This window comes from Rhinatrema bivittatum, chromosome 10, assembly GCF_901001135.1.
Source record: "Rhinatrema bivittatum chromosome 10, aRhiBiv1.1, whole genome shotgun sequence".
In the NCBI taxonomy this organism is placed as follows: domain Eukaryota; kingdom Metazoa; phylum Chordata; class Amphibia; order Gymnophiona; family Rhinatrematidae; genus Rhinatrema; species Rhinatrema bivittatum.
In genome coordinates this window covers 76,677,738-76,704,983 of record NC_042624.1, presented here as the reverse complement: position 1 = coordinate 76,704,983, position 27,246 = coordinate 76,677,738, and the positions used below count along the sequence as shown (strand labels likewise).

Genomic DNA, 27,246 nt, shown 5'->3' with positions numbered 1-27,246 from the left:
TTACATTTGTTATCCACCTTGAACAATTGTATTGCATACTGCGGAGCAGAAAAACTGTCTCAGAATTCTGCTTTCAAAGGAGGCAGAGTCATTGCTGATTATACTAGAGGAGACAGCAACTCACTTCCCCACCCTTAGCTATCTCCAAGGTGGCAGAACAAGGCAAAGGACCAATCAGGATGCAGCTTTTAAGGAACTCATGGGTCATTGTGTGACATCAGAGGGGGGGGGGCGGAGCTTGCTTGGGATTCTATAAGAAAACCCCAGGCAGCAAGTAAGACGAGGGTAATCAGTTATTCCTTGCTGCAAATTATTTTACAAAACGAAACACTGCTTATGGACTGTACATATATAACATGTTTTCCTTTTACTGAGGAAACGCTGAGCTTTACAATTCTGTCTTTGCATTGCTGCCTTACTTGGGGAGTTTTAGCCTATCTGCCATGTGTATCCACATTTTAGCTCTATTTTTCCTTATTGGTTACATGCCCTGTCAAATTCCTGCCTTGTCTCCTGGAACACTGGAAATCTGTGGAAACTTTTCTTAATCCTTGCAGAAAAAAAAAAGTAGTGTGGTTTTTATGGAATATCTGTGGAGTTGTTTAGATTCCTACAGCATTCTGGGTCTCTTCTTCAGGGGGCAAAGATTCATTCTGGAGCCACAAAACCTCACTGGTATCACACATTGCTCCAAGGAAAGAATGGAAAATGTAACCCAACATTTTCCCTTAGAATATTTGCCTGACTGTACAAGAGTGAGCATGCATTACCTTGACTGAATTATGTTGAAATGCTTCTTTAAAGAAACTGAAATATTTTAAAATAACTGCACAGAAGTCTGAAGGCTGCTTTCAGAGTGTTCTGCAAATCTTATTTCATCCCCTTAGGATTTGTGCCTGCTCAGGCTGTGGCACCTCCTCCTGCCACCTGCTGCTCTGCCGTTCTTTGCCCTGCCCTGCTTGGGCACACCCGAGGAGAGTCTGCCTGTCTCCAACTGTTTGGTTAGCTCCAGGGTGACAGCCCGCCCACCTGGGGTGTACCCAAATGAACACGGAAACCACACCAGAGCCCCTTTATAAGCGAACTGCGGAAAACCCTGTTGAATCCTAAGAAGGGCAGTTTTCCGGAATACCTAAGGCAGGGTTACCTATTTCCAGCTCATGGAGTTCCCAAGTCCCCCTTTAGAGCATCGCTTCTTCTCTGCACCATTTCCCCCGTATTCTCTCTCCCTCAGAATCTCTTACTTTGGTGTATCTCAGCCGATTAACACCCACTCTTCTGTGCTCTCCTGGGTTAACGTCATATTTGGAGGGGTAGGAAAGAGCAGGTCAGGCGAGGAGTGGAGGGAGTGGGGGGGTGAGACAGAACATACAAGATTTTGCTTGATTTTAATTTTTGATTCTATATAGTTTTTTTCTGTTAAAACACACGCATCCACACATTTAAGGGCCTGCGGTGATAGTTCTAATAGAAAAGCTTGAGGCCAATGTACTGATCAGCAGGAATTCCCATGGGATAGGGGCCCTGTATGCATACAGTTTTGCTACCCATGCAAATGTGCTGGGTACCAAAATAGTGCGTGAAATTTAGTTCCCGGCACAGCAGAAAGCAGCGTGTGAACTTGAGGCAAGACAATAAATGTGCAGCAGGTCTTCCACCATTAGCATAAAGATGTAAATTAAACATGCCCGGCCACTAGAGGGAGCTAGGAAACAGTTATACAGAGGTCCTTGTCATCCTTCTGTAGTTTGCTCTCTGCAGTTGCACCTGTTAAGGGTTCAACAGAAAATCCCAATAGAAACCGTACAGAAGTTTGAAATATGTCAGATACCTCGAACAATGAATCTTAGAGAGTGATTTACTTTTTTTCCCCATAGGCCCTTAACCCATTATGTCCCAGTCTCCAATTAAGAGGCCAGCTTCTTATATTTGGGACATAACGTGTTAATCTGAAACTTGGTTGAGTTATGGAGGTTGACATCACCACTGTGAGCACCAAGCAACAGACTGTGGACTGTGAATCATTCTGGAGCCTGTTCATGTCACAGGATGGGATGAGACTTTTCCTGCATAAGGAACAGCAAACAATAGAATGGAAACCCCCTATGATGTTTGTCATAGCTTTTTTTTTTTTTTTTAATAGGTTTATGGAACAAAACTACCTTCAGTTTCCTTTTTGCATGCACTGATATACTGTACTGTAAATAACTAAACCCAATAAAAACGAACAATAAACACGCCACTTGGCAGACATGGTCTGAAGAGATAATGACCACTGGTGAGATACACGAGCAGGGTACACACCATCGCCAAGGTCACTATCTCACCGTTTATCTCTGCGGCAGTTATAGAATATTCTACATCAGCTTCTTTTTCAGTTTCAATGTCTTACTGAATTTAAAGTGTTTCTTTAATTTGGATTTTTATATTCCACTTTTCAGCAGATTCAATTCTGGTACTGTAGGCATCTCCCTGTCCCCAGAGGGTTTTAATCTAAGTTTGTACCCGCGGCAATGGAGAGTAAAGTGACTTGCCCCAACATCACAATGAGCGACAGTGGGACCTGAACCCTAGTCTCCCCGATTTTCTAACCACTCGGCTAGTCCTCCACTGGGGGGCATGCTGGCAGAAAGCAGACTCTGAGGGCACAGGACATGCCAACCGATCAGTAGTCTTGCTACCTTAATCACAGATTTTCTGTATTTGCTTAGCATGTGCATCATCAGCAAGCCAAACAACAGCCTTATCGGCAGCTAAGGAGAGCTCCCGAAGGCCTCCCTCCAGTTTAGATAGGGTGGATCACAGTAAGAGCTGCAATTTGTATTTATTTATTGTGGTTTTGTATACCGTCATTCGGTTGCGCCATCAGAACGGTTTACAGTAATTAGAAAAGAGAGCTAGCTACACATCATCACAAAAGATTTCTATCACAACGGTTGGCAGTTTTAGCGATTGTGTGTTAGTTATTACAGCATGCTCAGAGAAAAAGAAAAATCAGGGAGGAGATACAGGTTGCAATCTGGGTGATCTGCCTGACCCGTACCGATGGTGAACGGCTGCGCAGAGACCTCGGCCAATTTGGAAACAATTTAGGGGAACCCACAGAGAGATCACGACACCCACCAGTGAAAGAGTTAAAGACTGCAGATAATCATCATGGTTCAACAGTCAAAATAACTTAGTGTAAGGGAGAAGAGAGGGGAGGTTTATGCCAACAAAGGAATGTGAAAATTACTAATTTTGCAAAAATTATTTTGAAATGTGTGAGATTCTTTGCAAATGAGTATGGCTCATGCCAGATAATGAGATAAATGGAGAACATTTAAAAGTGTACTTGAAAGGAAACCTGTGTTTGGATCTCATTGCTATTTGCTTGTTGCAGTGGACTAGGTATGAATCGGTAACTTTTTACAGCCACGTGGAACAAAAGGTGCAAACCCGAAATCGCTGGATTTCATTAAAGGCTCGCTGCTTTTTGTCCCAAGCCTCTCATCCAACAGAGTATTACAGAACGTCGCAGTGCTTGTGGGTGGCTAATGCTCCCTGATAAGCACAAGCTGCTGTCCAGCTGCATGGTACACTGTGCATCTCTGAAAGGCTGACAGCTTTCAGTGGTGTGGGCTGCAGTGTTTTGAAGTTTCGTATGCCCTAAGGGAGGGCAGACAGGCACATCCCTTGCATGCCTGCAGGGTAATCTGTCAGGAAGAGCACTGGTGCATACCCTTACCAGCTCCCACATTCTTTTTTTCTGATAACAGCTGATAGGATCGCCAGCTACTGGCACTCAGTGAAGGACACGCCAGGGAAACTGCACCGTAATAAATCCACAAACCAGTTCAGACAAGCAGGAACCAATTGCACCCCACTGACCACTTTATGCAACAGGGATATGTGGGAGGGAGGGAATAAGAGCTTTATACTCCATGCAATCATTTACCCCAGCTGATTAACTTCTGCTAAACAGAAACAGTAGTGAATCACTGTAAATCACGTTCAAGAAATCAGCCAGTCACTGCAGTTTTTCTAATTCGTCTTGTCTTTTGAGAACCTGCCATCTTGAGCATAAAACGCTCTCCCCCGCATTCTTCATCTCTACAGTCTTTGGACTGTTGTAAATTATCTGGCTTTTAAAACGTAGGCAGAGGGAGCTGTTTAAACCTAACTCAATCTCTTCTTAAGGCTTTATCTTCTTAGGCCCGCTGGGTTTCTTTTGATATATTAGTGCTGCAGGTACTATCGAGAGACGTCTCGTATTGTATAATAAAGTCGATCTGTGCAGTTTGGGCGGCCAGAAAAACACCACATCTCACAGACACCATGGCTTACGATGATCTCTCTCATCACTGATTAATTATGCTTTCCTTATAGCTCTCCAAAAACTAAAGCATCCCCCAGTGTGCCAACATCCTGCAGAGCATTTTCCAAAGAAGGACCAGAGCCTGCTGTTTCCTGGCAGAGACCTAGTCACCTTTTACCATTAATCTATCCCTGGTTATATATATATATATATATATATATTTATTTATTTATTTTTTTAATTTACTCTGGGTCTGTAAAGCTCAGGGTTTCTGAATAAACAGATGCTTTATGACCGTGTAAGACTTATCCCACCCCTGCTTTCACATGCTATATCAAAACAGTCTCTCTTTTATGACAAGGTGCCTGTATTTTTCCTTGGATTTCAAATACGTTTCTGTAACTTGAGAAGTAAAATAGTTCTGGAGTGAGAGCTCAGCTCCTGCCGCCCAGACACACGCCACACTTTTCCCCTTCTGCCCTGTCAAAATTCAGATTCCTGCTGCCTGAATGGAGGGCAATAGTGAAAGGACAACACCCCCCCTCTCCCCCAGAGTTTCCCCTTGATAATTCGGGCAGCTGTGGGAAAGCACTTTTACACTTCCACACCGGAAAGCTCATGCCGGCCTTTCAAAAGGGAATCTCCCTGCGCGCTCTCCTTTGATTTTTGCCATGGGTAAACGTTCCTGCTCTGTCATCCAGACGGGTACTTGTGCCCATAGCGAAGGTGTTGCAGTTTTCAGACAAACACATTTTCCCCATGAAAAATTGCCCTTGGAGCTCATTGTGCTTCATCCGACTCTCCCCAGAGCTGCATTTTCAGATTCTAACACATCTTTGGCTTCCCACCCTAACGTTTCTATATTGTTCCGGTTCAGTAATTGCACTTTATACTAACGGTGATATGCAAGTAATTAGAGCTAAACTAAAGTCACAGTTCTAAGGACTGAAATTCGTCTTCTATGTAGTTCGGGCTGAACACAATTTCGCGTGTGTAAATGCTGATAGAAAATAGCACGAGGGGGCTCAGTGAGCGTAAAAGCACGCATGTGACCTAGTCATATGCACCAACATTTACACAAACTGAGCAGAGGCGTTCTGGAGGGCGGGGGTGGAATTTGCATGCAAACGTTTTGATTTTAAAAAGCACGCCCATAAATTAATCCAAACAAGTTATGCCCTATGAAGGAAACATGTACCTTTCAACGAGTTAATCTGTGCATGTACCGGGCCAAATACACGCAAATTTTCAAAGACAATATATCTGCATAAATTCACTTTGAAAATTTAGAGTAAAGTCTGCATGTAAAAGAGACATACAGACTTGTCCCTGAACAAGGATAAAATTACTCTCATTAAGCACATGTTGGAGAACACATGGTGGCAAGAGCAAAGGAACTGGGACAGCTTACATGGATTCTACTCCCAGCACTAACCCAGCCCCTGTGTGACTCCACGGATTCTACTCCCAGCACTAACCCAGCCCCTGTGTGTCTCCAAAGATTCTACTCCCAGTGCTATCCCAACCCCTATGTGACTCCACGGATTCTACTCCCAACACTATCCCAGCCCCTGTGTGACTCCACGGATTCTACTCCCAGCACTATCCCAGCCCGTTGATTCCACGGATTCTACTCCCAGTACTATCCCAGCCCCTATGTGACTCCACGGATTCTACTCCCAGCGCTATCCCAGCCCCCGTGTGACTCCAAGGATTCTACTCCCAGTGCTATCCCAGCCCCGATGTGACTCCACGGATTCTACTCCCAGTGCTATCCCAGCCCCCGTGTGACTCCACGGATTCTACTCCCAGCGCTATCCCAGCCCCCGTGTGACTCCACGGATTCTACTCCCAGCGCTATCCCAGCCCCCGTGTGACTCCACGGATTCTACTCCCAGCGCTATCCCAGCCCCCGTGTGACTCCACGGATTCTACTCCCAGCGCTATCTCAGCCCCTATGTGACTCCATGGATTTACTCCCAGCGCTATCGCAGACCCTGTGTGAATCCATGGATTTTACTCCCAGCACTATCCCAGCCCCTGTGTGACTCCATGGATTCTACTCCCAGCGCTATCCCAGCCCCTGTGTGACTCCACGGATTCTACACCCGGCGCTATCTCAGCCCCTATGTGACTCCATGGATTTACTCCCAGCACTATCCCAGCCCCTGTGTGACTCCATGGATTCTACTCCCAGCGCTATCGCAGACCCTGTGTGAATCCATGGATTTTACTCCCAGCACTATCCCAGCCCCTGTGTGACTCCATGGATTCTACTCCCAGCGCTATCTCAGCCCCTGTGTGACTCCATGGATTCTACTCCCAGCGGTATCCCAGCCCCTGTGTGACTCCACGGATTCTACACCCGGCGCTATCTCAGCCCCTATGTGACTCCATGGATTTACTCCCAGCGCTATCGCAGACCCTGTGTGAATCCATGGATTCTACTCCCAGCGCTATCTCAGCCCCTGTGTGACTCCATGGATTCTACTCCCAGCGGTATCCCAGCCCCTGTGTGATTCCACGGATACTACTCCCAGCCCTGACTCCACGGATTCTACTCCCAGCGCTATTGAAGACCCTGTGTGACTCCACAGGCTGTACTCCCAGCACTATCCCAGCCCCTGTATGACTCCACAATTTCTACTCCCAGCGCTATTGAAGACCTTGTGTGACTCCACAGGCTGTACTCCCAGCACTATCCCAGCCCCTGTATGACTCCACGGATTCTACTCCCAGTGCTATCCCAGCCCCTTTATGTCTCCGAGGATTCTACTCCCAGCACTATCCCAGACCCTGTGTGTCTCCGCAAAGTCTACTCCCAGTGCTATCACAGATCCTGTCTGATTCCACAGATTCTGCTCCCAGCGCTATCCCAGACTCTGCATAACCTAACATTAAAACCATCCATTCTATCTGAAGATTGGAAGATGGCCAATGTAACCCCGTTATTTAAAAAGGCTCCAGGGGTGATCTAGGAAACTATAGACTGGTGAGCCTGACTTCAATGCCAGGAAAAATTGTGGAAACTGTTATAAAGAATAAAATCACAAAACATTCAGATAGACATGATTTAATGGGACACAGCCAGCATGAATTTACCCAAGGGAAGTCTTGCCTCACAAATCTCCTACATTTTTTTTTGAAGGGATGAATAAACATGTGGACAAAGGTGAACTGGTAGATGTGGTATATTTGGATTTTCAGAAGGTTTTCAACAAAGTCCCACATGAGAGGCTGCTAAAAAAACTAAAAAGTCATGGGATAGGAGGCGATGTCCTTTTGTGGATTGCAAGTTGGTTAAAAGTCAGGAAACAGATAGTAGGATTAAATGGTCTGTTTTCAGAATGGAAAAAAGTAAACAGTAGAGTGCCTCAGGGATCTGTACTTGGACCGGTGCTTTTTAATATATTTATAAATGATCTGGAAAGGGGTATGATGAGTGAGGTGATCAAATTTGCAGATGACACAAAATTATGCATAGTTAAATCTCAAGCGGACTGTGAAAATTGCAGGAGGACCTTGCAAAACTGAAAGATTGGGCTTCCAAATGGGAGATGAAATTTAATGTGGACAAGTGCAAAGTGATGCATATAGGGAAAAATAACCCTTGCTCTAGTTACACAATGTTAGGTTGTATCTTAGGGGTTACCATCCAGGAAAGAGATCTAGGCATCATAGTGGATAATACATTGAAATTGGCTCAGTGTGCTATGGCAATCAATAAAGCAAACAGAATGTTAGGAATTATTAGGAAGGGAATGGCAAATAAAACAATGGATGTCATAATGCTTCTGTATCGCTCCATGGTGAGACCGCACCTTGAATACTGTGTGTAATTCTGGTTGCCGCATCTCAAAAAAGATATAGTTGCACTGGAGTAAGTGCAGAGAAGGGGAACCAAAATGATAAGGGACATGGAACAGCTCCCCTATGAGGAAAGGCTGAAGAGGTTAGGGTGGTTCAATTTGGAGAAGAGACGACTGAGGGGGGATACGATAGAAGTCTACAAAATCATGAAAGGACTTGAACAAGTTAATGTAAATCGATTATTTACTCTCTCAAATAATAGAAGGACTAGGGGGCACTCCATGAAGTTAGTAAATCGTTCATTTAAAATTAATCAAAGAAAATTCTTTTTCACTCAGCGCAAAGTTCAGCTCTGGAATTCATTGCCAGAGGATGTGGTTACAGCAGTTAGTGTAACTGGGTTTAAAAAAAGGTTTGGATAAGTTCCTAGAGGAAAAATCCATAAATTGCTATTAATTAATAAGCAATAGTAGCTTGAGATTTTTTTTAATGTTTGGGTACTTGCCAGGTACTTGTGACTTGGATTGGCCACTGTTGGAAACGGGATACTGGGCTTGATGGACCCTTGGTCTGACCCAGCATGGCATAACTTATGTTCTTATGTACTCACAGTGCTATCACAGACCCTGGGAGACGCCATGGATTCTACTCCCAATGCCATCCCAGACCCTGGGAAATGCCACAGATTCTACTCCCAATGCCATCCCAGACCCTGGGAGACGCCACGGATTCTACTCCCAGCACTATCCCAGCCCCTGTGTGAGTCTGATCAATTTTCTATATCTTTTGGTGCTTTATGTAAGAAATACCACACAGTTATAAGCATTTTGGGTCAAGTGACTTGATTTGATCAGTTTGTCCATATGTTCAATGATCTATAGTCCTGGGGACCCTGACTTCATTTTATAAATAGAAAATATCACTGTATCTTGCCTATCCCTTTATGATAAATAAAATAAGTGGAACTGTCAATCCAGTAAATTAATTTTATGGCCAGAGACAATGTATCCATGTGACTTAACTTACACAGAGCAGTGTCCTGGGGCATAAATATGACAGCCCTGGGTTTGATTCACCCAAATATGGGATGCAGAAATGTATTCACTGTCATTAAAAAAAAAAAAGGTAATGCAAAGGAAATCTACAACAAACTTAAAAACTATGTTTTTAAGTTTGTTGTAGATTTCCTTTGCATGGTGTTTACTGATATCCGTGGAACTCTTGGGCTCTTTTGGTTGATTCATTAAAAAACAAATGTACAAGTAACTCAATGCTGATGAAACTAACTTTATAAAAAAAGGGGGAAAAGTGCATTTGCACGTCAGGCCCTTGGAAATTATGGGATAAAAAAGGCCGTGGTGTAGCACGGTCTGAGTACTAGACACATACACAACAATACTTGGTATAAGGTCTGTTTCTAGAGTACCTGAAGGAGAGCTTTTCACTTGTCCCGCCATGTGGTGGACACTCTTCAATCACGTCTCGAATTAGCGGTGCGGGTAGCCTGTGTGTTTTGGAATAAGGAAGGGTTCCCATGTGGCTGATGGGCACAGGCCCCTTCTTTTTTCTTGGAAGAGTGCCGTGGATGGAGACATCTTGATAGGCATCTGAATGATGCGCGGGAAGAGGGGCTTTGGTGCTCAGAAGGTCCATGGACGATGCCAGTGGGAACTGATGGCTCATTTGCATATTTCCAGGGAGAGCGGTAAATTTCCCAGCAGCAATCATTCTCAGCTCTAAAATAAAGACAAGAAAAAAAACCCACCACCTGTAAATCATCCCAGTAAGACATCATGAATAACTTCATTCTAGAGGTCACACTGTATAAGTCATGCCTTGTATAATATATGAAAGAACAACTACCCTTGAATAGATTTTAATTACATTTTTGTGTCAAGCTTTTCTCCAAAGGAACAGAAGAAGAAAAAGCCCCTCTGAAGAACTCAGATAATTCATTAGTTTAAAAAGCAGCTAAGTGGATTCAATAAAGTGGTTGCTTATTATCCACTGTATCTGTTTTTCTGTTTCACTTTGATTTCTCCTAATGGCCGGGTGGGCTCTGCATGTGAATGAAAAGCAGCAGTCTGGAGGCATTAAGGAAGGTCAAGCTGTCACAGGGAACTTGTGCAGATGGACCCTCTGTTAAAAAGGACTGCTCAGCTAACCTCAGTGATGGACATTGTTGAAAACACAAACCCATTGAATGAGAAAGCATTGTGAAATCTCTATAAACACTTTTGACAAGTGATGCTATTTTATCTCTTGTAGAAGACCTGGTGGGCAAGGGGATACCACCCAAAAGATAAGGGAGGAGATTATAGGAATTATTATGCAGTATATGTGCCTGCTATTAGCTAGCATCTGCTCTCTATGGGCCTGATTTATTAAGGCTTGTCTCCCATTCTGAGTCTATGGGAAAAATGCTTAGTAAATGAGGGCCTATATGCTCCATGGGAACTTAAAATATGGCCCTTAATAGTTATGTTCAATACATACAACTTTTGTTTTCAGTTTTTATTTTATTTTCCCTGGGAATTTTTCAGTGTTTATTATAACTAACCAAATGGCAGAAAATCAGTGAAAAAACAAAAAGGACTCCAATGATTCTCTCTTGTTTTTGTTGGTTATAATAAACAGTGACAAATTCTTACGGAAAATAAAATAAAAGCTGAAAACGAATGTCAATACACTGAACAGAAGAACATGAGACATGCCACACTGGGTCAGACCAAGCCTAGCATCCTGTTTCCAACAGTGGCCAATCCAAGTCATAAGTACTTGGCAAGTTCCCAAACATTAAATAGATCCCAAGCTATTATTCCTTATTGATTAATAGCAGTATATGGTCTTCTCCTCTAGGAACTTATACAAACCTTTTTTAAACCCAGTTACACTAACTGCCGTAACCACATCCTCTGGAAATGAATTCCAGAGCTTACTAATGTGTTGAGTGAAAAAGAATTTTCACTCAACTTGTTTTAAATGAGCTACTTGCTAACTTCATGGAGTGCCCTCTAGTTCTTCTATTATCTGAGAGAGTAAATAACCAATTTACTTTAACCTATTCAAGTCCCCCTCAGTCATCTCATCTCCAAACTGAACAGCTCAAACCTCTTTAGCCTTTCCTCATAGAGGAGCTGTTCCATGCCCCTTGTCATTTTGGTCGCCCTTCTCTGTACTTTCTCCAGTGCAACTATATCTTTTTTTGCGATGTGGCGACCAGAACTGCACACAGTATTCAAGGTGCAGTCTCACTATGGAGTGATACAGAGGCATTATGCCATCCACCATGTTATTCACCATTCCCTTCCTAATAATTCCTAACATTCTGTTTGCTTTTTTGACTGCTGCAGCACACTGAGCCGACGATTTCAATGTATTATCCACTGTGATGCCTAGATCTCTTTCCTGGGTGATAATTCCTAATATGGAGCCTAACATCGTGTAACTATAATCAAGGGTTATTTTTCCCTATGTGCATCACCTTGCATTTGTCCACATTAAACAAATACCTGTTAATGGCTTTGGGTATATATAAGCAATATAGCAGCAATTTACCAATTTCCAGGTGTGCTTAACAAAGACTTGCCCTGTTATAGCAGCACTGCTGGGAGGATTGCCTCCAGAATGTACCAGATAAGAACCACGACCAGTTACTGCCGAATGACATGGAAAAGCATGCAACCAAGTATAAAATACTGGGTCAATGTTTCCAAGAGCCTCTGAAACTAAGATGAGACTGCCCAGAGGTTCAGAGGCATGGTGGGAAGAGAGAATGCAAGCAAGCATGTGAACCTGTGTTTTGGAGGAACAGTGCAGGGTTTTGTTTTGACCTGTTTATTTATTTATTTATTTAAGGCTTTTATATACCGACTTTCTTGATACAAATCAAATCAACTCAGTTTACATCGAACTAAGCATAACTATAACCAACCGATTAACAAGTGCCAATTTAGAGGAGCATAAAGTTACATTATAACAAGGATGCCTTAACTGGGAGAAGGAAAAAAAGGATTACAGGACCTGTGTGCACAGTCCTGTAATCCACTGCCAACATTTTGTTGTACGACTTTCTAAAACGCACACTGAAATGAATTTACCATGAGCAGCTTGAATAAAAGTCCACCCCAGTCACTCTGTAACTGAAGAGTCCTGTCCCTGTTCTCCTCCCACCCCCTCATGTCCTACCTGACAGAAGACTGACCAGATTTGGCTCAGGAACTGAGGACAGTCAGTAGGGAAAAAAAACCCCAAAATCTAACAATCAAGCCTTCATTTCAATAAGAAACAAAAGTGAAGGACCTGCACTTTTCTGCTAGCTAAAGCTGAACTCCCGCACGCCTCTCCACACTGGAAGCAGGGGCACATCATGTGTAGTTGTGGTAGAGCAATTTAAACACCAAAAATAAATTCAGAGAGCAGAGATGCAGAGATGCAAAAATGGAAAAGGATACTGGAGAGGAAAGGATAGGGAGGAGTGCAGATTGATGGGGGAGGGCAGTGCCCACCAGCTGCCATGGACTAGAACTCTCCTGGATTACTTGCCATTCAGAGTCTTCTTGCTGTCTCTGTTGGCCCTTAGGGACTCGCTATCAAATGCAGTGGCTTTTTCTTTTGCCCTATCAATGTCTCTTATATGAACAGTGTCAGCTGAATGCGTTTAAGTGGAATCTATATTTAAATGGATGGTCTATACTGGAAAACTGCATATTCTGAGGTCATTTTATTTCTGTTGGGATATGTTCTATAACCTCCCATAGTTCCCCTAATTAATGAGAAGCTATTATTTGTAATCAGGCTTTGTGGATCTTGAAATAACTTATCCCGAGCAGTGCCTGATGGATGATAATGACATAAGCTTTTTAGGGGGAACACAAAAAAATGACTAAAATGCAGGTGTCAAAATAGCTGTCACCAGAAGAATCCTGAATCTAGTTTCAAGGATGTGGTCATGACCATTTGATGTTCCCGCTGTTGATTTAAAGAGTTATCTAGAATAAGTCTGGATGGCAAAAATAGCACAAGCACAATTACTACCTGAGATAAGAACAGAAGTCAACACATAAACTCCTTGACATGGCCAACATTATCAGCACACGGGATGCAAACAAAAAAGAATGGGAGCACCTGCTGAGAAAAAACAGGCTCAGCTTCCCACATGCAACCTCCAATCACCATCCAGGCCTACAGTGAATCCCACAAGTCCCCATCTTTCTTTTTCAGTTGTCTTCAGCAGTGCAAAGAGCACACTGCTCCGCGTACACAATGAAGTGTAAACAAAGCTCAATGTGTATTTCACTCGCAAGGACTTTCTCGGTGTTGATAACCAATGGGCTGTGGGACGAGGCAGGGCGAGCAGCACTAGAGCGAAGCGCTCCCTGCTTCCTGACCTCCTTGGCCCACTCACCTGCTTTGAATTTCTGGTCCCCAGTGGTGAGCTGGAAACTGGACATTTTATGCCTGCCAGGATTCTAGAGAGGACTGCAAGGATTTCAGAGAGTCTAAACCTATGTATTGACAACTTAAGCCACAAAATATAACACATGAAAACACAGAGTGATGATAAATTGCTTGGCTGGTAAGCCATCTTGTAGATTGGCCCTGGAGCTGCGGTGTGGAACATCAACCCTGCGTCCGTATCAAGCTATGGTGCAACCGCACCTTGAGTATTGTGTGGGGCTCTGGTCGTCCCCTTCTTAAGATATAGTAGAACTAGAAGAGGTACAGAGAAGGACAACAACAAATTATTAAGCAGATGAAATGGATCCTCTATGAGGGAAGGTTAAACTGGTTAGAGAGCTCCTCAGCTTCAAGAAGAGATGAACGAGATAGATGTTTACAAAATCATGAGTTGGGTGGAAAAGGTAAATAGGGATCGGTTAATTGCCATTTCAAATACTACTAAGACTAGGGAGCACTCCATGAAACTAACAGGTAGCAGATTTTAAACAAAAACGGAGGAAGTCTTTTTTTACTTAATGCATACTCAAGCTTTGGAATCTGTTCTTAAAGAATGTGGTCAAGGTAGCTAGTTTAGCTGAGTTTAAAAGGATTTTGGAGAAATTTCCAGAGGAAAAATCCATATAGAATTATTAGCCAGGAAGACTTGGGAGAGACACTGCTTTTCCCACCCTTTGAGACCTGCCAGGTACTTCCTAGAGACCTGGAATGGTAACTCTTGGAGATGGAAGGGCTGGGCTCAATGGTCCTGTTGGTTTGACCCAACATGGCACTTCTTATATTCTTATGAGTCTCCTCTCCACTGGGGCCAGCAGGGCTCAGCAGCAGCATGGAGGTGACACACAGGAGCCTAGGAAGGGAGGCAAGATGGATGTTACTATTGCATTAACTTAGGATGAGTGTCAAAAGAGAGTTCTTTCCAGCACTCAAGACCAGCAAGGGTACGTTTTTCACATGGGCACTGGGCATACCATCTGGGTGGGAGGAAAGGCGACAAAGGAAATTTAGATTATAGAAAAAAAAATAATAGGCTAGTAACAGGTAAAATTACTATTGCTCACAGGCTATTTGTAGCCACTCATGCCAAAATGTATACAATTGTCACTGTAACACACATTAGAATTTACTGTAAAATGATCTGATAGTTAATGATAATTAGGGCTTAACTACACTGTATTAGACTGGTATAAATAGACATGTATAAAGAAAACAGTTTTAATATCAATCTAATAAGTAGCATAGGTTGCACTGTCAAAATATCTGCAGTAAGCTAAGCTATAAACTAATCAATGTACTTTTATGCAGCTTGGAAACAAGTTCCAAATCCTTAGGAACACAAATACCTCAACGAGAAAAGAGCATGCTTTCCTATTACTTTCTATGGAAGAAGGACACAAGCCATGGTGAGAAAAATATTCCATAGTGAAAGATATATTCCATGGGGAGAAAGATTCTGTGGTGAAAAGACTGCATTCCATGTTAAGAGAGTACATTTGGTGATAAAAAGATGCAATCTGTGGTAAACAAGCGCATCCTGTGATGAAAAGCATATTTCTCGGCAATTTCTCAAAACAAGCCTAATTTCATGGTATTCCCCCCCACACGCAAAAAAAAGCAACAAGGAAAACACCGAAATTAACATTGCTTACTCATTTTACATGCTTACAAAATCCGACTATAAAATGCATTTCCCCGTTAAGGATATAGTCAATAGAGCTGTAGCAAGGAATCCCAGTCCTGTGCTTTGGGAAGATGACAGTGTATTTCAAGTGTGTCTTTAAAGCAACAACGACACTTGCTTGTGGCCTTTACTGGAAAACCATGGCAGAACTAGTAGGGTGGCTTTGACTGAAAAGGTCCCATTCTGGGGGAAACCCCCCCCCCCCCCCCAGCTCATATTGAATTAACGAAGAACCAAGAAAATGATCAGCGAGCTATGGCCCTGCCTTTTCTCAACCTTTTGTCATGCCCTGGACGACAGACTGACTGGTTTTCAAGTGGCACCTCCTTAGTGGTCTGGGACATGATAAAAAGAGAAGGAAGAGGAAGACTGTGGATAACTTTTCTTTCTTAAATGGACCCATTTTATAGGTAAGGCCTGACCTCCTACTCTCAGCAGTTATAATTATTATTTGCTGTGAAGAGGATAAATAAATAAATGTGGTGTGGTTACCATGTTAGTCCACCTGAGTGCACGGAAACAAAGGTCAGTAAACAAAAAAAAAAAAAAAGTACAAGGTGACACCTTTATCTCTGCTGTTTTGAACTACTTTCTATGCTATGGGTCAGTATACACTGTCTATTGATGCCTCAACTCACATTAAACCTAACTCCAGAGCGTTAGATTAGTCTCACAAGCCATAGAAAACCAGTGCATCTGTGAGGAGCACAACAAAAAGCTCCAGGAGGTCAATATTCAAAGCACGTTCAGCGCTCTTTAGCCTGATAAACAGGACTTATGTGGCTAAGCAGTGGCTGCTGAATATGTCCCTTATAAAACTGAGGGGGTGGATGTGCTTGGATGGATTGGGGGGGCGGAGCGAGTTAGACATATAACTTAGATGCCTAACTACTGATACTGGAAGTTAGGCATATAAGTGTATATCTAAGTTTAGACGCCCCCATAGAGCGGGTCTAAGCTTAGCTGGGTAGGCTTAACTGATGAAGCATGCACATATATGTGTATATTCAGCAGCTTTGCCCGAATATGCATTGTAACTTGGTCAGATAAATTACATCCTGCTAACGGGCCGATACAGTAAAAGTTGCAGGAAAGCGGGCGAACGCCCGCTCTCCTGTGCGCGCGATTCTGTATTCAAATGAGGGCCCGCGGCAAAAAGAGGCGCTAGGGACACTAGCGCATCCCTAGCGCCTCTTTTTGGACAGGAGCGGTGGCTGTCAGCAGGTTTGACAGCCGACGCTCAATTTCGCCGGCATCGGTTCTCAAACCCGCTGACAGCCATGGGTTCCGGAAACCGGACGCCGGCAAAATTAAGCGTCCACTTTTCAACCCGCGAGCCGCAGGACGATTTCCAATTTTCTTTTAAAACTTTTTTTTAACTTTCGGGATCTCCGACTTAATATCGCCATGATATTAAGTCGTAGGGTGCACAGAAAAGCAGTTTTTACTGCTTTTCTATGTACTTTCCCGGTGCCCGGAGAAATTAACGCCTACCTTTGGATAGGCGCTAATTTCTGAAAGTAAAATGTGCGGCTTGGCTGCACATTTTGCTTTCTGAATCGCGCGGGAATACCTAATAGCGCCCACAACATGCATTTGCATGTTGTGGGCGCTATTAGGTTTGGGGGGGGAGGTTGGACGCGCGTTTTCGACACGCTATTGCCCCTTACTGTATAAGGGGTAAAGCTAGCGCGTCAAAAACGCGCGTCCAATCGTGGGTTAACTGTGCGCTCCTCACTGTACTGTATCAGCCTGTAAGTTACTTAAATGGCCAGCGCTGAATATTGACCTCCAGGTGATGTGTTACATCTTTCTTCAAGAGGCATTCACTTCAGCAGCTCACACTGGGAGAAGAAAAACCAACAGCAAACCCCCCCCCCCAAAAAACCCACCTCTGTGTACCAAATCATATACTCGAGAACAGGTTCAAACATAAAATTCTGCTGCTGGTCACAGCTGGATGTTTGGATCCCCACAAGGAAGATACCCAATTCCTGACTCTCTGCTGGGTACATACTCTGTATTTGTTGTGAGGATTGTATCATTTACCGCACTATTTAGGAACATAACAGTTGCCTGAGCACAAAAGTATTTGCTGGATAAGACAGGTATTCCATTTTTATGTTAGAACACTCCAAGTTGTATAAATAGAAAAAAAAAAATCAGTATTGTCTGTGTGGTGAAAGTAAATAGAAGGGCTGGATTTAGGCACAGGCATACACGGGCACCAAACGCTGAAGGTGCCCGAAAACGTGGACTCCCCCACTACTCTCTGCCTATGGGCGCCATCCTTTTAAATCCAACTTCATACTCCTGATCAGAAGCTTAGATGGGCCCAGCATGCAGGCAAAGTAGTTCTGGTTGGGGTCTGCTTATGCTGTAGTATATCCTCCACCTGGGAGCATTTCTCACTCTCAGCTTTTATTAAAAATCACTTTCTTCCTCTCTCTCTCTCTCTTTCCCCTCCCTTTTATATCTCTCCTTATCATGCACCTCCTTGACAAGATCTCTCAACTTTAAAATACTCAGGTTTTGATATGTAAAAGAGACATTCACAAAACCCTTCTAAGGGTTGATTTTTTTTTTTTGGAGGGGTGGCTCTTAGTTTCTGACAAATTTCCTCTAGGTTCAGTAAGGAGCTGCTCAGCCTGCTTCACGCCTTATCTCCCCCTCTCTGATCCCATCAGAGCAAGGGTCGGATCAGAGCCCAGATGAAATCCCTGAGTCACCCGGCATGTTCTCTCCTGGCCTTCCACCCCCACAACCTGCTTGATGGTGGTATCCTGAATCCAACTTTGGCCTTTAAGGACTTGCAGCACAATGCACTTCAGTTCAATTGTTTAGTTACACCTAAATGCAGGAAGCCGCACATCCCCTCCCTTGGCCAAAGACAGGAAGACCACAGACACAAGCTGCATCCCCCCTCCCCACACACACTTTCGTGAGAAACCTCAAGTTTTCCAACCCACACACAACACAACCAGCTATTCATTCTTCCTTCTACAATGAAAAGGAACAATGTTGTCTCTGCTATCACATGGCAGCCTGGGGTTTCTTTCTCTAACCTTGTGGGGGGGTTGCAGAAAAAGTTGGTTAAAAGTTTTCTGCCTGAAAGGTCCCCCCCCCCCCCGCGTCCAGCTGAGTCCTTTTCAGACTGGCTCCCCAAAGCTGCTGAGCCACATTTGACAAGATAATCAGGGCACAGCTTAGTAAACAGGGAAGAGCAGAGCAGATAATTATAAGGACGGAATCTTTCCCAGCACAAAAGAGTCCTTGAGCGTATCTTCCACAAAGCCTTCTGGGCATGAATTTGCATATTAAGGAGCAAGTGGCAGCGCCTTGAAGAAAGTGGCTTCGAGCCGACTGCTTGGCGGTCCTCCCCACCCTAGCAAACTTTCAGACGCATTCAGCGGTCATTGCACTGCGTATAAAGGACAAAAGCAAACCTCTCTGTCCTACAAGCGAGAGGTTGCAGGCAGAGAGCATCCCGATCCACTCCTTGTACAGTTACGTGGGGGGGAATCACGCCCGTGGAAGAAGAAAGGAAGGTCCCACCTACCTCAGCGCAGCTTGCACCCGGCGGGCTCCGTACGGGAAAGGTGCGCCCGGGGGCTGTGCCGGGCTTCTTCATCGGAATCCCCTCAGCCTTGCTCTGAGCTGCTGCAGGCAGCCCCGCGCACTGGCAGCTCCCAGGAGCTGATTTACTGCTTCCCAGCCACACCCCTGAGCAGAGCGAAACTGCAAGTGACTGGACCCTTGTGTGTGCACCAGACATTTACATCTGATGACCTCTCACTGCCCTTCTGCAGGGGCTTTCAGGCCCTCCTATCATTACTCCATCTACAATTAGTACTAGGAGCCTGATTCAGAAAGGCTTTTCTTCCTCTCTGTGTCTATGGGGGGTGGGGCACAAGCTTAGGGAACCGGGCGACTGGTGTTGCAGATCTACTCTCCTCTATTACATCTGCCCTTTCTGCGCTGGTTAAGCCAGGCTTGCAATCATCAGTGCCTCCACCGCGTCCCAAACCACTGAAGCACAATTACACAGCTTTGAAAAGGCTTTTTAGTTGGACTTTCTGTTTGTGCCGAGGTTCCCCAGTTTTCTGCAATTCTGCAAACATCACAGAGTCTCCCCTAGCTTAAGAGCTCGACGGATTAACGTGCAGCAGACCGTGCATGCGAGTCGGCGCGTGGTTGTCTGCACATTTTAGTGCGCAGAATTCTACTCCCGATGTAGCAAGGGGTTTTACATACAAAAACTGCGCACAAAAACCTGAGCAAAATTTTGGGGCCGGTGCAATATTTGTGCGTGGAAAACAGGTGTTCAATGTTGCGCGCCTGTTTTCTTAACGTGCGCCCAGCCACCTCTCCTGGGCACGTGATGCAATATTTAAATGAGGGGTCACGCTAAAAAGGAGGCGCTAGGGAATACTGTGCGTCCCTAGTGCCTCCTCGGCATCGGGACCGGACCGTGTATCTTGTGCGTTTATATTGAGCGCCCAAAATTATTTCTTTTTTACCTGAGACTTTTTTTTTTAACCTGAATCTGCTTTCTGTGGTTCCTCCTCAAAGAAAGCAGGATTTTTTTGTTTTAATGAGCCCTTGACTGTGGGATACCTTTATGTCAGCCCCAGGCTGGTGTAAAATTTGTTTCATTGCGATGGGCGCGTTGGCTGCACGGGAAATTTTTTGCATCACGGGTAATAGCTAATAGCCTCATCTATATGGAATTTACATGTGATGAGCGCTATTAGCTTGGCGGTGGTTTGGACGTGCTAATCCCCGTATTGCATCGGGGGTTATGGACATGTCCAAAACGCACGTTCAATCACATGTTAAGCCGTGCACTAGTCGCAGTGCATGGTATTGCATCGGTCCCTTTATGTGCAGCTTAGCGCTCCTCCAAGCAAATCTCACATTACACAAGGCATTAACAATTGCGCCCCAGTGCAGAGGGGTGTGTAGGCTAACTCCTCTTTCCTTAATGCTGGAAATTTCACTTCTGGTTAAAGGTGGAGTAGAGTTTCTAGGGCTAGCGTTAGTCTAAGGGGCTGAACCTGGAGTTAGTGTTGCAGGGGGTCCTGTACTTGGGATTTTTTGTGCATAAAACACAATTTGTGCGGGTTTTGCACACACAACCTATGAGTGCAGATTTTATGCTCTTAACATGTTTTATCATGTTTTCCCGCACACAATGTGCACATTGCCATGGTTATGCTTATAAAGCATGATTTGTGCCCCTAAATCATGGTTTATCAGCAGAACACCTTCATTTTCATTTTTTATTTTATTTTTCCTGTAAATTTCAATGTTATAACAACAAAAAAAAAACCCAGTGAAAATATGACTTTGTTGTAAACATACAGGAGAAATATCTGTGGGATTGTTGCTGTGACACTGAAGTTCCCAGGAAAAAGAAAATTGAAAGTGAAGGTTTCCCTATTTATTCTCATAAACCAAGGTTTGTGTACATTTACCTTGATTTTATACGCACATTTTTAGATTTTTAACTCCTAATGTATTTGCACACTGCATCAGGTGTTAACTTTGTTTTGGGTGAGGATAATATGGAGATTTGCATTGAAACAGTGGACACTTTTCACTCTGGTCCAATTCCTTCGGGCCCTAAGAAAAGCACGGTTTATACATTAAGGACAAATTTCAAAGCCATTGACTTGAGGGAGTGGCAAGTTACTCGGGGTAAATGGTCTGAAAATCCAGCTAAAGTTGCACGAGGCTTTCTGGGGGCTGGTTTTGGGCGGAATCGGAGAATAATGTGCATAGATTGGATTTTCAAATGTACACACGTTATTTTCTGTAAAAGGTCTACCCATACGGAAAGCCATGTTGCAGAGTCTCCGGGCATGTAATATACTAAGAGAAAGCGCGCAGGTATTTATTTATTTCATTTTTAATTTGGCACAAAGTCCGCGGGTAAAAAGCACCTATGGACCTGGTACCAAAGCGGGCAGTGTGAAAATTGTTCCCTGAGAACGGGAAGGGTCATTTTCGGGGGAGAAACAGGGCTTTATTCATGGAAGTGGCCTTTTCAATTTGCCCCAATATATACAGGTAAACTTGCATTCCTAGGGCCTTTAAGGGCAGGGGTTTACCTGCAGTGAGCAGAGGCATTCCCAGGACAGGGCCGAGGAGGGATTTTTACTTAAGCACCTATGGTGTTGTTTAAATTTTCAGAAGTGCACATGTATTTCCCCTCACCCCTTCCCTACACAAATTAGCAGTGTGTGGGTAGTTTTCCTGAGGTAATTTTCAGTGAAGTTACCTTTGAAAGCTGGCATAAATTCCATGGGTACATGACTTTGCAGTTTTAAAATTACCCCCCTAAATGATTAGAAAAAGTGATAAAGAATGATACAGAATCAAACAAACTCAGTATTCTTAGAGACTGCTTCCACCAAGGTTAGGAGGGATATAATCACACTTTGCTGACAGACCAGTCACAATCAGCCTAATGAGATGTAAAACAATCCCTTTGTTGTCTCTGAAAGAGCTAAAGTCTGAGAACATTAGCATACTTAAGTGCCAGGAAGGACAGAGATGAAGATAAAATAGGATTTCAAATTAAGCATTTAAATAAGGAATGAATGTAGGCTGCCCTTACTGGGGATTTGTGTTTTAATAATGAGGAGGCCAATATTCAAAAAAATATTGATCAGCTAACTTATCTGGTTAAATTTAACTAGAAACATTATTCTGGGTATTTAGCTGGATAAACATCCCACTGAATATCCTGGAATAAAGTTATCCAGCTTACCTTAGCGAGAACGCTAAACCTAACCTGCCTTCTTTTGAATATTGCTGGTTAAGTATAAAGTAATCTGGCTAAAGGTAGCCAGATAACTTTGTTTATTTAAAAATGTATAGCCCACCTGTCTACAAATCTACATGGCTGATACTCAAAGATAAAAATCTTACAAAATACAACAGAAAACAAAACATATGATAAAAATAAAAAGAAAATCATAAACAGAACATAAAATAAAATCTGCAATATCAGATGCCACAAAATAACTCATCAGCTTAGCTCATCAAAGGCCTGAGCAACTAAGTAAGATTTTACAGCTTATGAAACCTGCAAATGTCACTTTAAGATTTTAAATCATCAAATAAGGTATTCCACATAGAAGGACCGACCACGCAAAATAGCCTATCACGTGACTCTGCCAAATGGATGTCTTATTGGAATTTCTAAAAGATGTTAGCAGATCATAAAGTACATACTGGCTAGTAGGATTTTCAAAACAGCATTAAAGCAGTTTGGCGCCAATCCATGCAAAGCCTTTTAAACGAACATAAATAACTTTAAAAACTTTATTCTCCAGGGGGATAGGAAGCCAAAGTAACTTAAAACAAGCTAGGAGTAATGTGATCTCTTAACCGAGTGCCACTTATGATGATCTGTGTGGAAGAATTTTGCAAGATTGGTAAAGCCCGTATGGTGGAGTAAGTTAAGCCAACAAGCAAAACATTGCAATAGTCTAGCAAAGTCATTATCAAAGCATGCATCACGCTCTTCAAATCAAATTCCGATAACGCAGGCTTCAATTGTCATAGCATGCATAGTTTATAAAAGATAACGTCAACAGTTCTTTTACCTGTAGACGAAAAGACAAAGTTGAGTCAAGAATAACTCCTAAATCTATGAACGGATAAGCGGTCAAGATCTTTTTTGCACCCTGAAATAACAAACTAGACTGGAGAAAGAAATCTAGAATATTCCTTGAGGCCATCTTGAAATCCCGCCCGGCTGTGGGGGTCCTCTGAACGGGCTTTGGTAGCCCCCATGCTAATCATCCACGCAGGGCGGCTGCTGGACATAACGGTATCCCGGGCAAAGGTTGCGTTTGGTACTCCCCTCCCCTTTCAGGCTCCTGAGCTCACAGACTGGACTGGTGCCTCCCCCCCTCACACCCCAGCTTGGCACTCAGGGTGGTCGCTCTTGTTTCCCATCCTTTACGACAGCCCTGCATCTAAGATTATAAAATAATTAACCAAATACTTTCCTAAGACAATGAAGGGAAATAAAAGTTAACAAGCAAAAGAATAAAATAAATAAGGCAATGCCCTTTTATTGGACTAAATACATTAGTCCAATAAGCAGGTGTCACTTTAAACCATTTTTTTTGGTGTTGTTTGTTAACCTCTATTTCCATGCATTCAAGTGGACTAACACGGTTGCCACACCACTCTAAGGTAATCAAACTGAGCACTTTATTGTTGCATTGACGCACACGGTGCCTGGTTCCCTTTTAAAACTGATAAAAGCAAGAACTCGTCTGCAACCATTACCTATACTAGGGGAAGGGAACTTATTTTACAGACAGAAGCAGATGGCGATATTTGCTAGATTAGAAACCCGTTACCTTTGATACTCAGAGTTGGTTCTGCAGGCAGAACAGTGCCTTACCCATGGAAATGGCTTTGGCCACCGGATATGCAGGTAAACTTACACGTGGATACTCCGTACACATGCAAGCTTATCCAGGCGGAGTGGCGTCCCTGGGGGGTTTGGTCTTGTACGCACACTGTTGGATTTTGAAAATAATGCACATACATTTTCTCCATGCATTTTAACAGGTGCAATTGTGTGCGGGTAGTTTTGGAAGGGGTAGTTTTCAATGTGAACATACACGAGTAACTTCACTTAGAAAATCGGTGTCATTTATGCGCGTTTTGACGACTTTCTCATGTGGGCTGATACAGGGCTGGTAGAAGCAACTAGGCAGACTAGGCTGCCACCTGGTCTGGGAGCAGCATGGCCTCTTCCTTCTTCCCACCCACAGGGCCCAGAAGAGGAAATGGTGAGATGTGGGGTCTGCATGACTGGGGAGAAGGAGAGGCCATGCTGCTGCCGTCATAAGCAAGAGGAGCAGCAGCACGGTCCGAGGCACACTAAGAAGCAGCCTTGGCCTCAGGAGCCAGGGCGCTGAGGAGCAGGAGCAGCAGCAGCACGGCCCGAACCACAATAAGAAGCAGCCTTGGCCTCAGGAGCCAGGGTGCGCAGGAGCAGCAGTATGGTTTGGGGCCAGAAGAAGCAAGAGAAGCAGCATCAGCCCTGGGCCTCGGCCTGCACAGTGCTCAGAAAAAGGAATAGGAGCGGCGTGGGGCCAGAAGAAAATGAGGCGTATTGGCTTCAGGCAAAAAGTAGGAGGAGAAGGAGCGAGCCATGAGGAGGGCAGGAGCAGGAGAAGCCCTATCAGACACAGGCCCTCAGAAGCAAGAGGCAGACCAACAACAGCCACTGAAGCCCAAAGAAAGAGGAAGAGTCTGGATAGCTGTGGGGGCCTAAAGGAGGAGGCTGCTGTTGCAACTTGTACTCTGGGGGAGGGGGGAGTGATCGAGAGATAGCATGTGTGTATGTTTAAGAGAGCATGTATATGTGTGTGTGTGTTTGAGAGTATGTGTATGAGAGGGCATGTGTGGGTGTTTGTGAGAATCAGAGTGTGTATGTGTGTGTATTAGGGAATGTGAATGAGAGAACATGTGTGTGTGTATCAGAAAAAGAAAGTTTGTGAGCAACAATCCCCCCCTCTCTCTCCTGCTAATAGATGACAATCTCAAGGCATCTTGAAATCAAACGTTCCTAGGTTTAAAGAGCTGGGGATTTTTTTACAAATCCTTATTAGCTTTAATTATTGGGTGCTTGATATATCTGATGTTTTGAAATATTTTATAGGTGTTTGACACATTTCTATACAAGTTTCTAATTATTGGATGTTATTCTATTTGTCAGTTGTTTTGAAACATTCATTCTTTTTATAAATATAGTTTTACTGCTATTGATGATTTATATGTCTTGATTGTATTATTTGATGTTTTATGAGGAATGGTAATGTTTCTGTTTTTCTTTTATTACACTGCACACATAGGGCTGGATTTTGAAAAGGTTATGCGAGGGCGGGGCGGGGCCAGAGGCTCCAAGCACAGCGGCCATTTGCTGCTATGCTTGGGATCACGCGCTGGCAGTCAGCCGGCGTGCGCAACTTACTTGTGCCCCAGGGCTTAAGTAAGTTTAGAAACAAAAAAAAAGAAGAAAAAACAGGTAGGGGAAGAGGGCAGGGGAGGTAGGGGAAGTGAAGGTGGGGGGCGGGGGGTAGGGAAGTTCCCTCCGAGACCGGTCCGAAATGGGAACGGGAGAAGGCAGTGCATCTCAGAGCGGGCTCGGCACGCGCAATGTGCACAATTGTGCGCCCCCTTGTGCGCGCCGACCACGGATTTTATAACATGCAACATGCAACCTTAGACAAGTCACATTACCTCAGGTACAAACTTACAGGCCAATGTGCTACAGACACACTAAAAACATGTGTCCAAAATGGAAGCATTTTTTTTTTTTTAACACATGCACAATCACCTCTCCTGGGCACTCGATGCAATAGGCAAATGAGCCACCACACTAAGAAGGAAATGCTAGGGATAAATCGCGTCCCTAGTGTGCCCATGGCATCGGGCACCCAGGTGAAGTGGCTGCATATTTTGGAAAAGGACGCTCACTTTTACGTCCATCCATTTTCCTAACCTGTGCACAGCCATGGGTCAGGAAAATGGACACCTGTTAACTGAGCGTCTGTTTTCCTAACCCGACTGCCGGCAAGACCTTTTTTTTTTTTTTTACGTTACTCCTTTTTTTGGTTCCTCTGACTTAATACTGCCACGATATTAAGTCGGAGGAACTACAGAAAAGCAGTATTTTCTGCTTTTCTGTTAACTTTTGGGGCTCCTCAAGACTTGACGTCAGTTCCGGGACTGGTGTTAAATTTTGAGGGTAAAAATGTGGGCATTGGGTGCACATTTATTTTTTACCTAAGCGGCTGATAGCTAACAGCCTCATCAGCATGGCATTTACATGTGAGGAGCGCTATTAGCTACATGCTGGTTTGGACGCGCGTTTGATGCACTAATCCCCTTATTGCATAAGGGGTTATGGACGTTTATCCAACCGCAGGTTAAGCTGCGCGCTAGCCTGTGCGCATGGTATTGCATCGGCCTGTTAAGGCTCTATTTACTAAGCATTTCCCCCCTTAGATTGCAAGCCCTGTGGAGATTTATTTATTTAAAATAATTTATATACCGGAGGTTCCTGTATAATATACATATCACCCCGGTTCACAAAGAACAGTAACTATCGCTACAAATAGCGGTTTACATAGAACAGAATAAAAGAAGTTTTACATTGAACAAAAACTAAGTAACAAGTTTTTACATTGAAGTCAGCATGTGTAAATTTCTGATTGAAAAAATAGATAGGGAAATACCTACAGTAACTATAAAATAGATAACATATAAAATAGTAACTATAAAATACAGTAACAGTAAAAATAGATAGGGAAAGAGATAGGGAAATACCTACAGTAACTGAATGCAATCCACTATGAAGTGCTAAAAATCAGAATATTAAAAAAAAAAAGTAGAATCTCATTATAAATGCATAATTTTAAATTGTGTATGGGGAGGGTGTGACCCAGTGGAGAGGGGAGTGAGAGGGTAGGGGTGGCAAAGCTGTAAGATTCATTTAGGACACTTAATACCCTTGCAGTGGCCCGGGCTGTTAAAAATGTACCCCCCTGAAAGCACAATTTTAAAAGCATGTTAAAAAACAAATTCAATAACTGACTTTTTTTTCTCAGCTACCACCTGCTCTCTTCAGCTCTGAGAGATTCTAAGCCCAAATATACTGTGGCAGAACACAGAACGACCACAGACCAGGCAGTACCACTCTGTGGTACTGCCTGGTCTGCTGTCCATACGAGACACTCAACACATGGCTGAATTAGCCGCGTGTTCCTGGGACACCCTTGATGCACACAGCCATGCAAACAGAACCCTGATACACTTAAAACTAAAATCTAAATAGCTTAGAACAGTAAATTCATCAGCGAGGAAAGATAAATATTCTCCTGCAATTGGTTCTGGCTCCAAAGTCAGCAGTGAGCAGGGAGAAACTGGTACAGTAGACCTTAGCCATCATTTCCCACAG

At 43.7% G+C, this 27,246-nt stretch overlaps 1 protein-coding gene across 2 annotated transcripts in view; it reads right to left on the bottom strand.

Moving 5' to 3' along the window:
* The window catches only part of BCAR3 (BCAR3 adaptor protein, NSP family member), a 173,010-nt gene that overhangs the window by 103,969 nt on the left and 41,795 nt on the right, over window positions 1–27,246 (bottom strand). Inside the window, exons 1-2 of one of the 2 annotated variants that reach the window (XM_029617984.1) lie at window positions 18,808–18,945; window positions 9,534–9,843 (exon numbers count right to left, since the gene is read on the bottom strand). In XM_029617984.1, the coding sequence (XP_029473844.1) occupies window positions 9,534–9,835 (302 nt within the window). In that variant the 5' untranslated portion in view covers window positions 9,836–9,843; window positions 18,808–18,945. Of the gene's footprint in view, window positions 1–9,533; window positions 9,844–18,807; window positions 18,946–27,246 lie in introns of those variants that run through there. The other variant, XM_029617983.1, reaches the window with a different exon arrangement.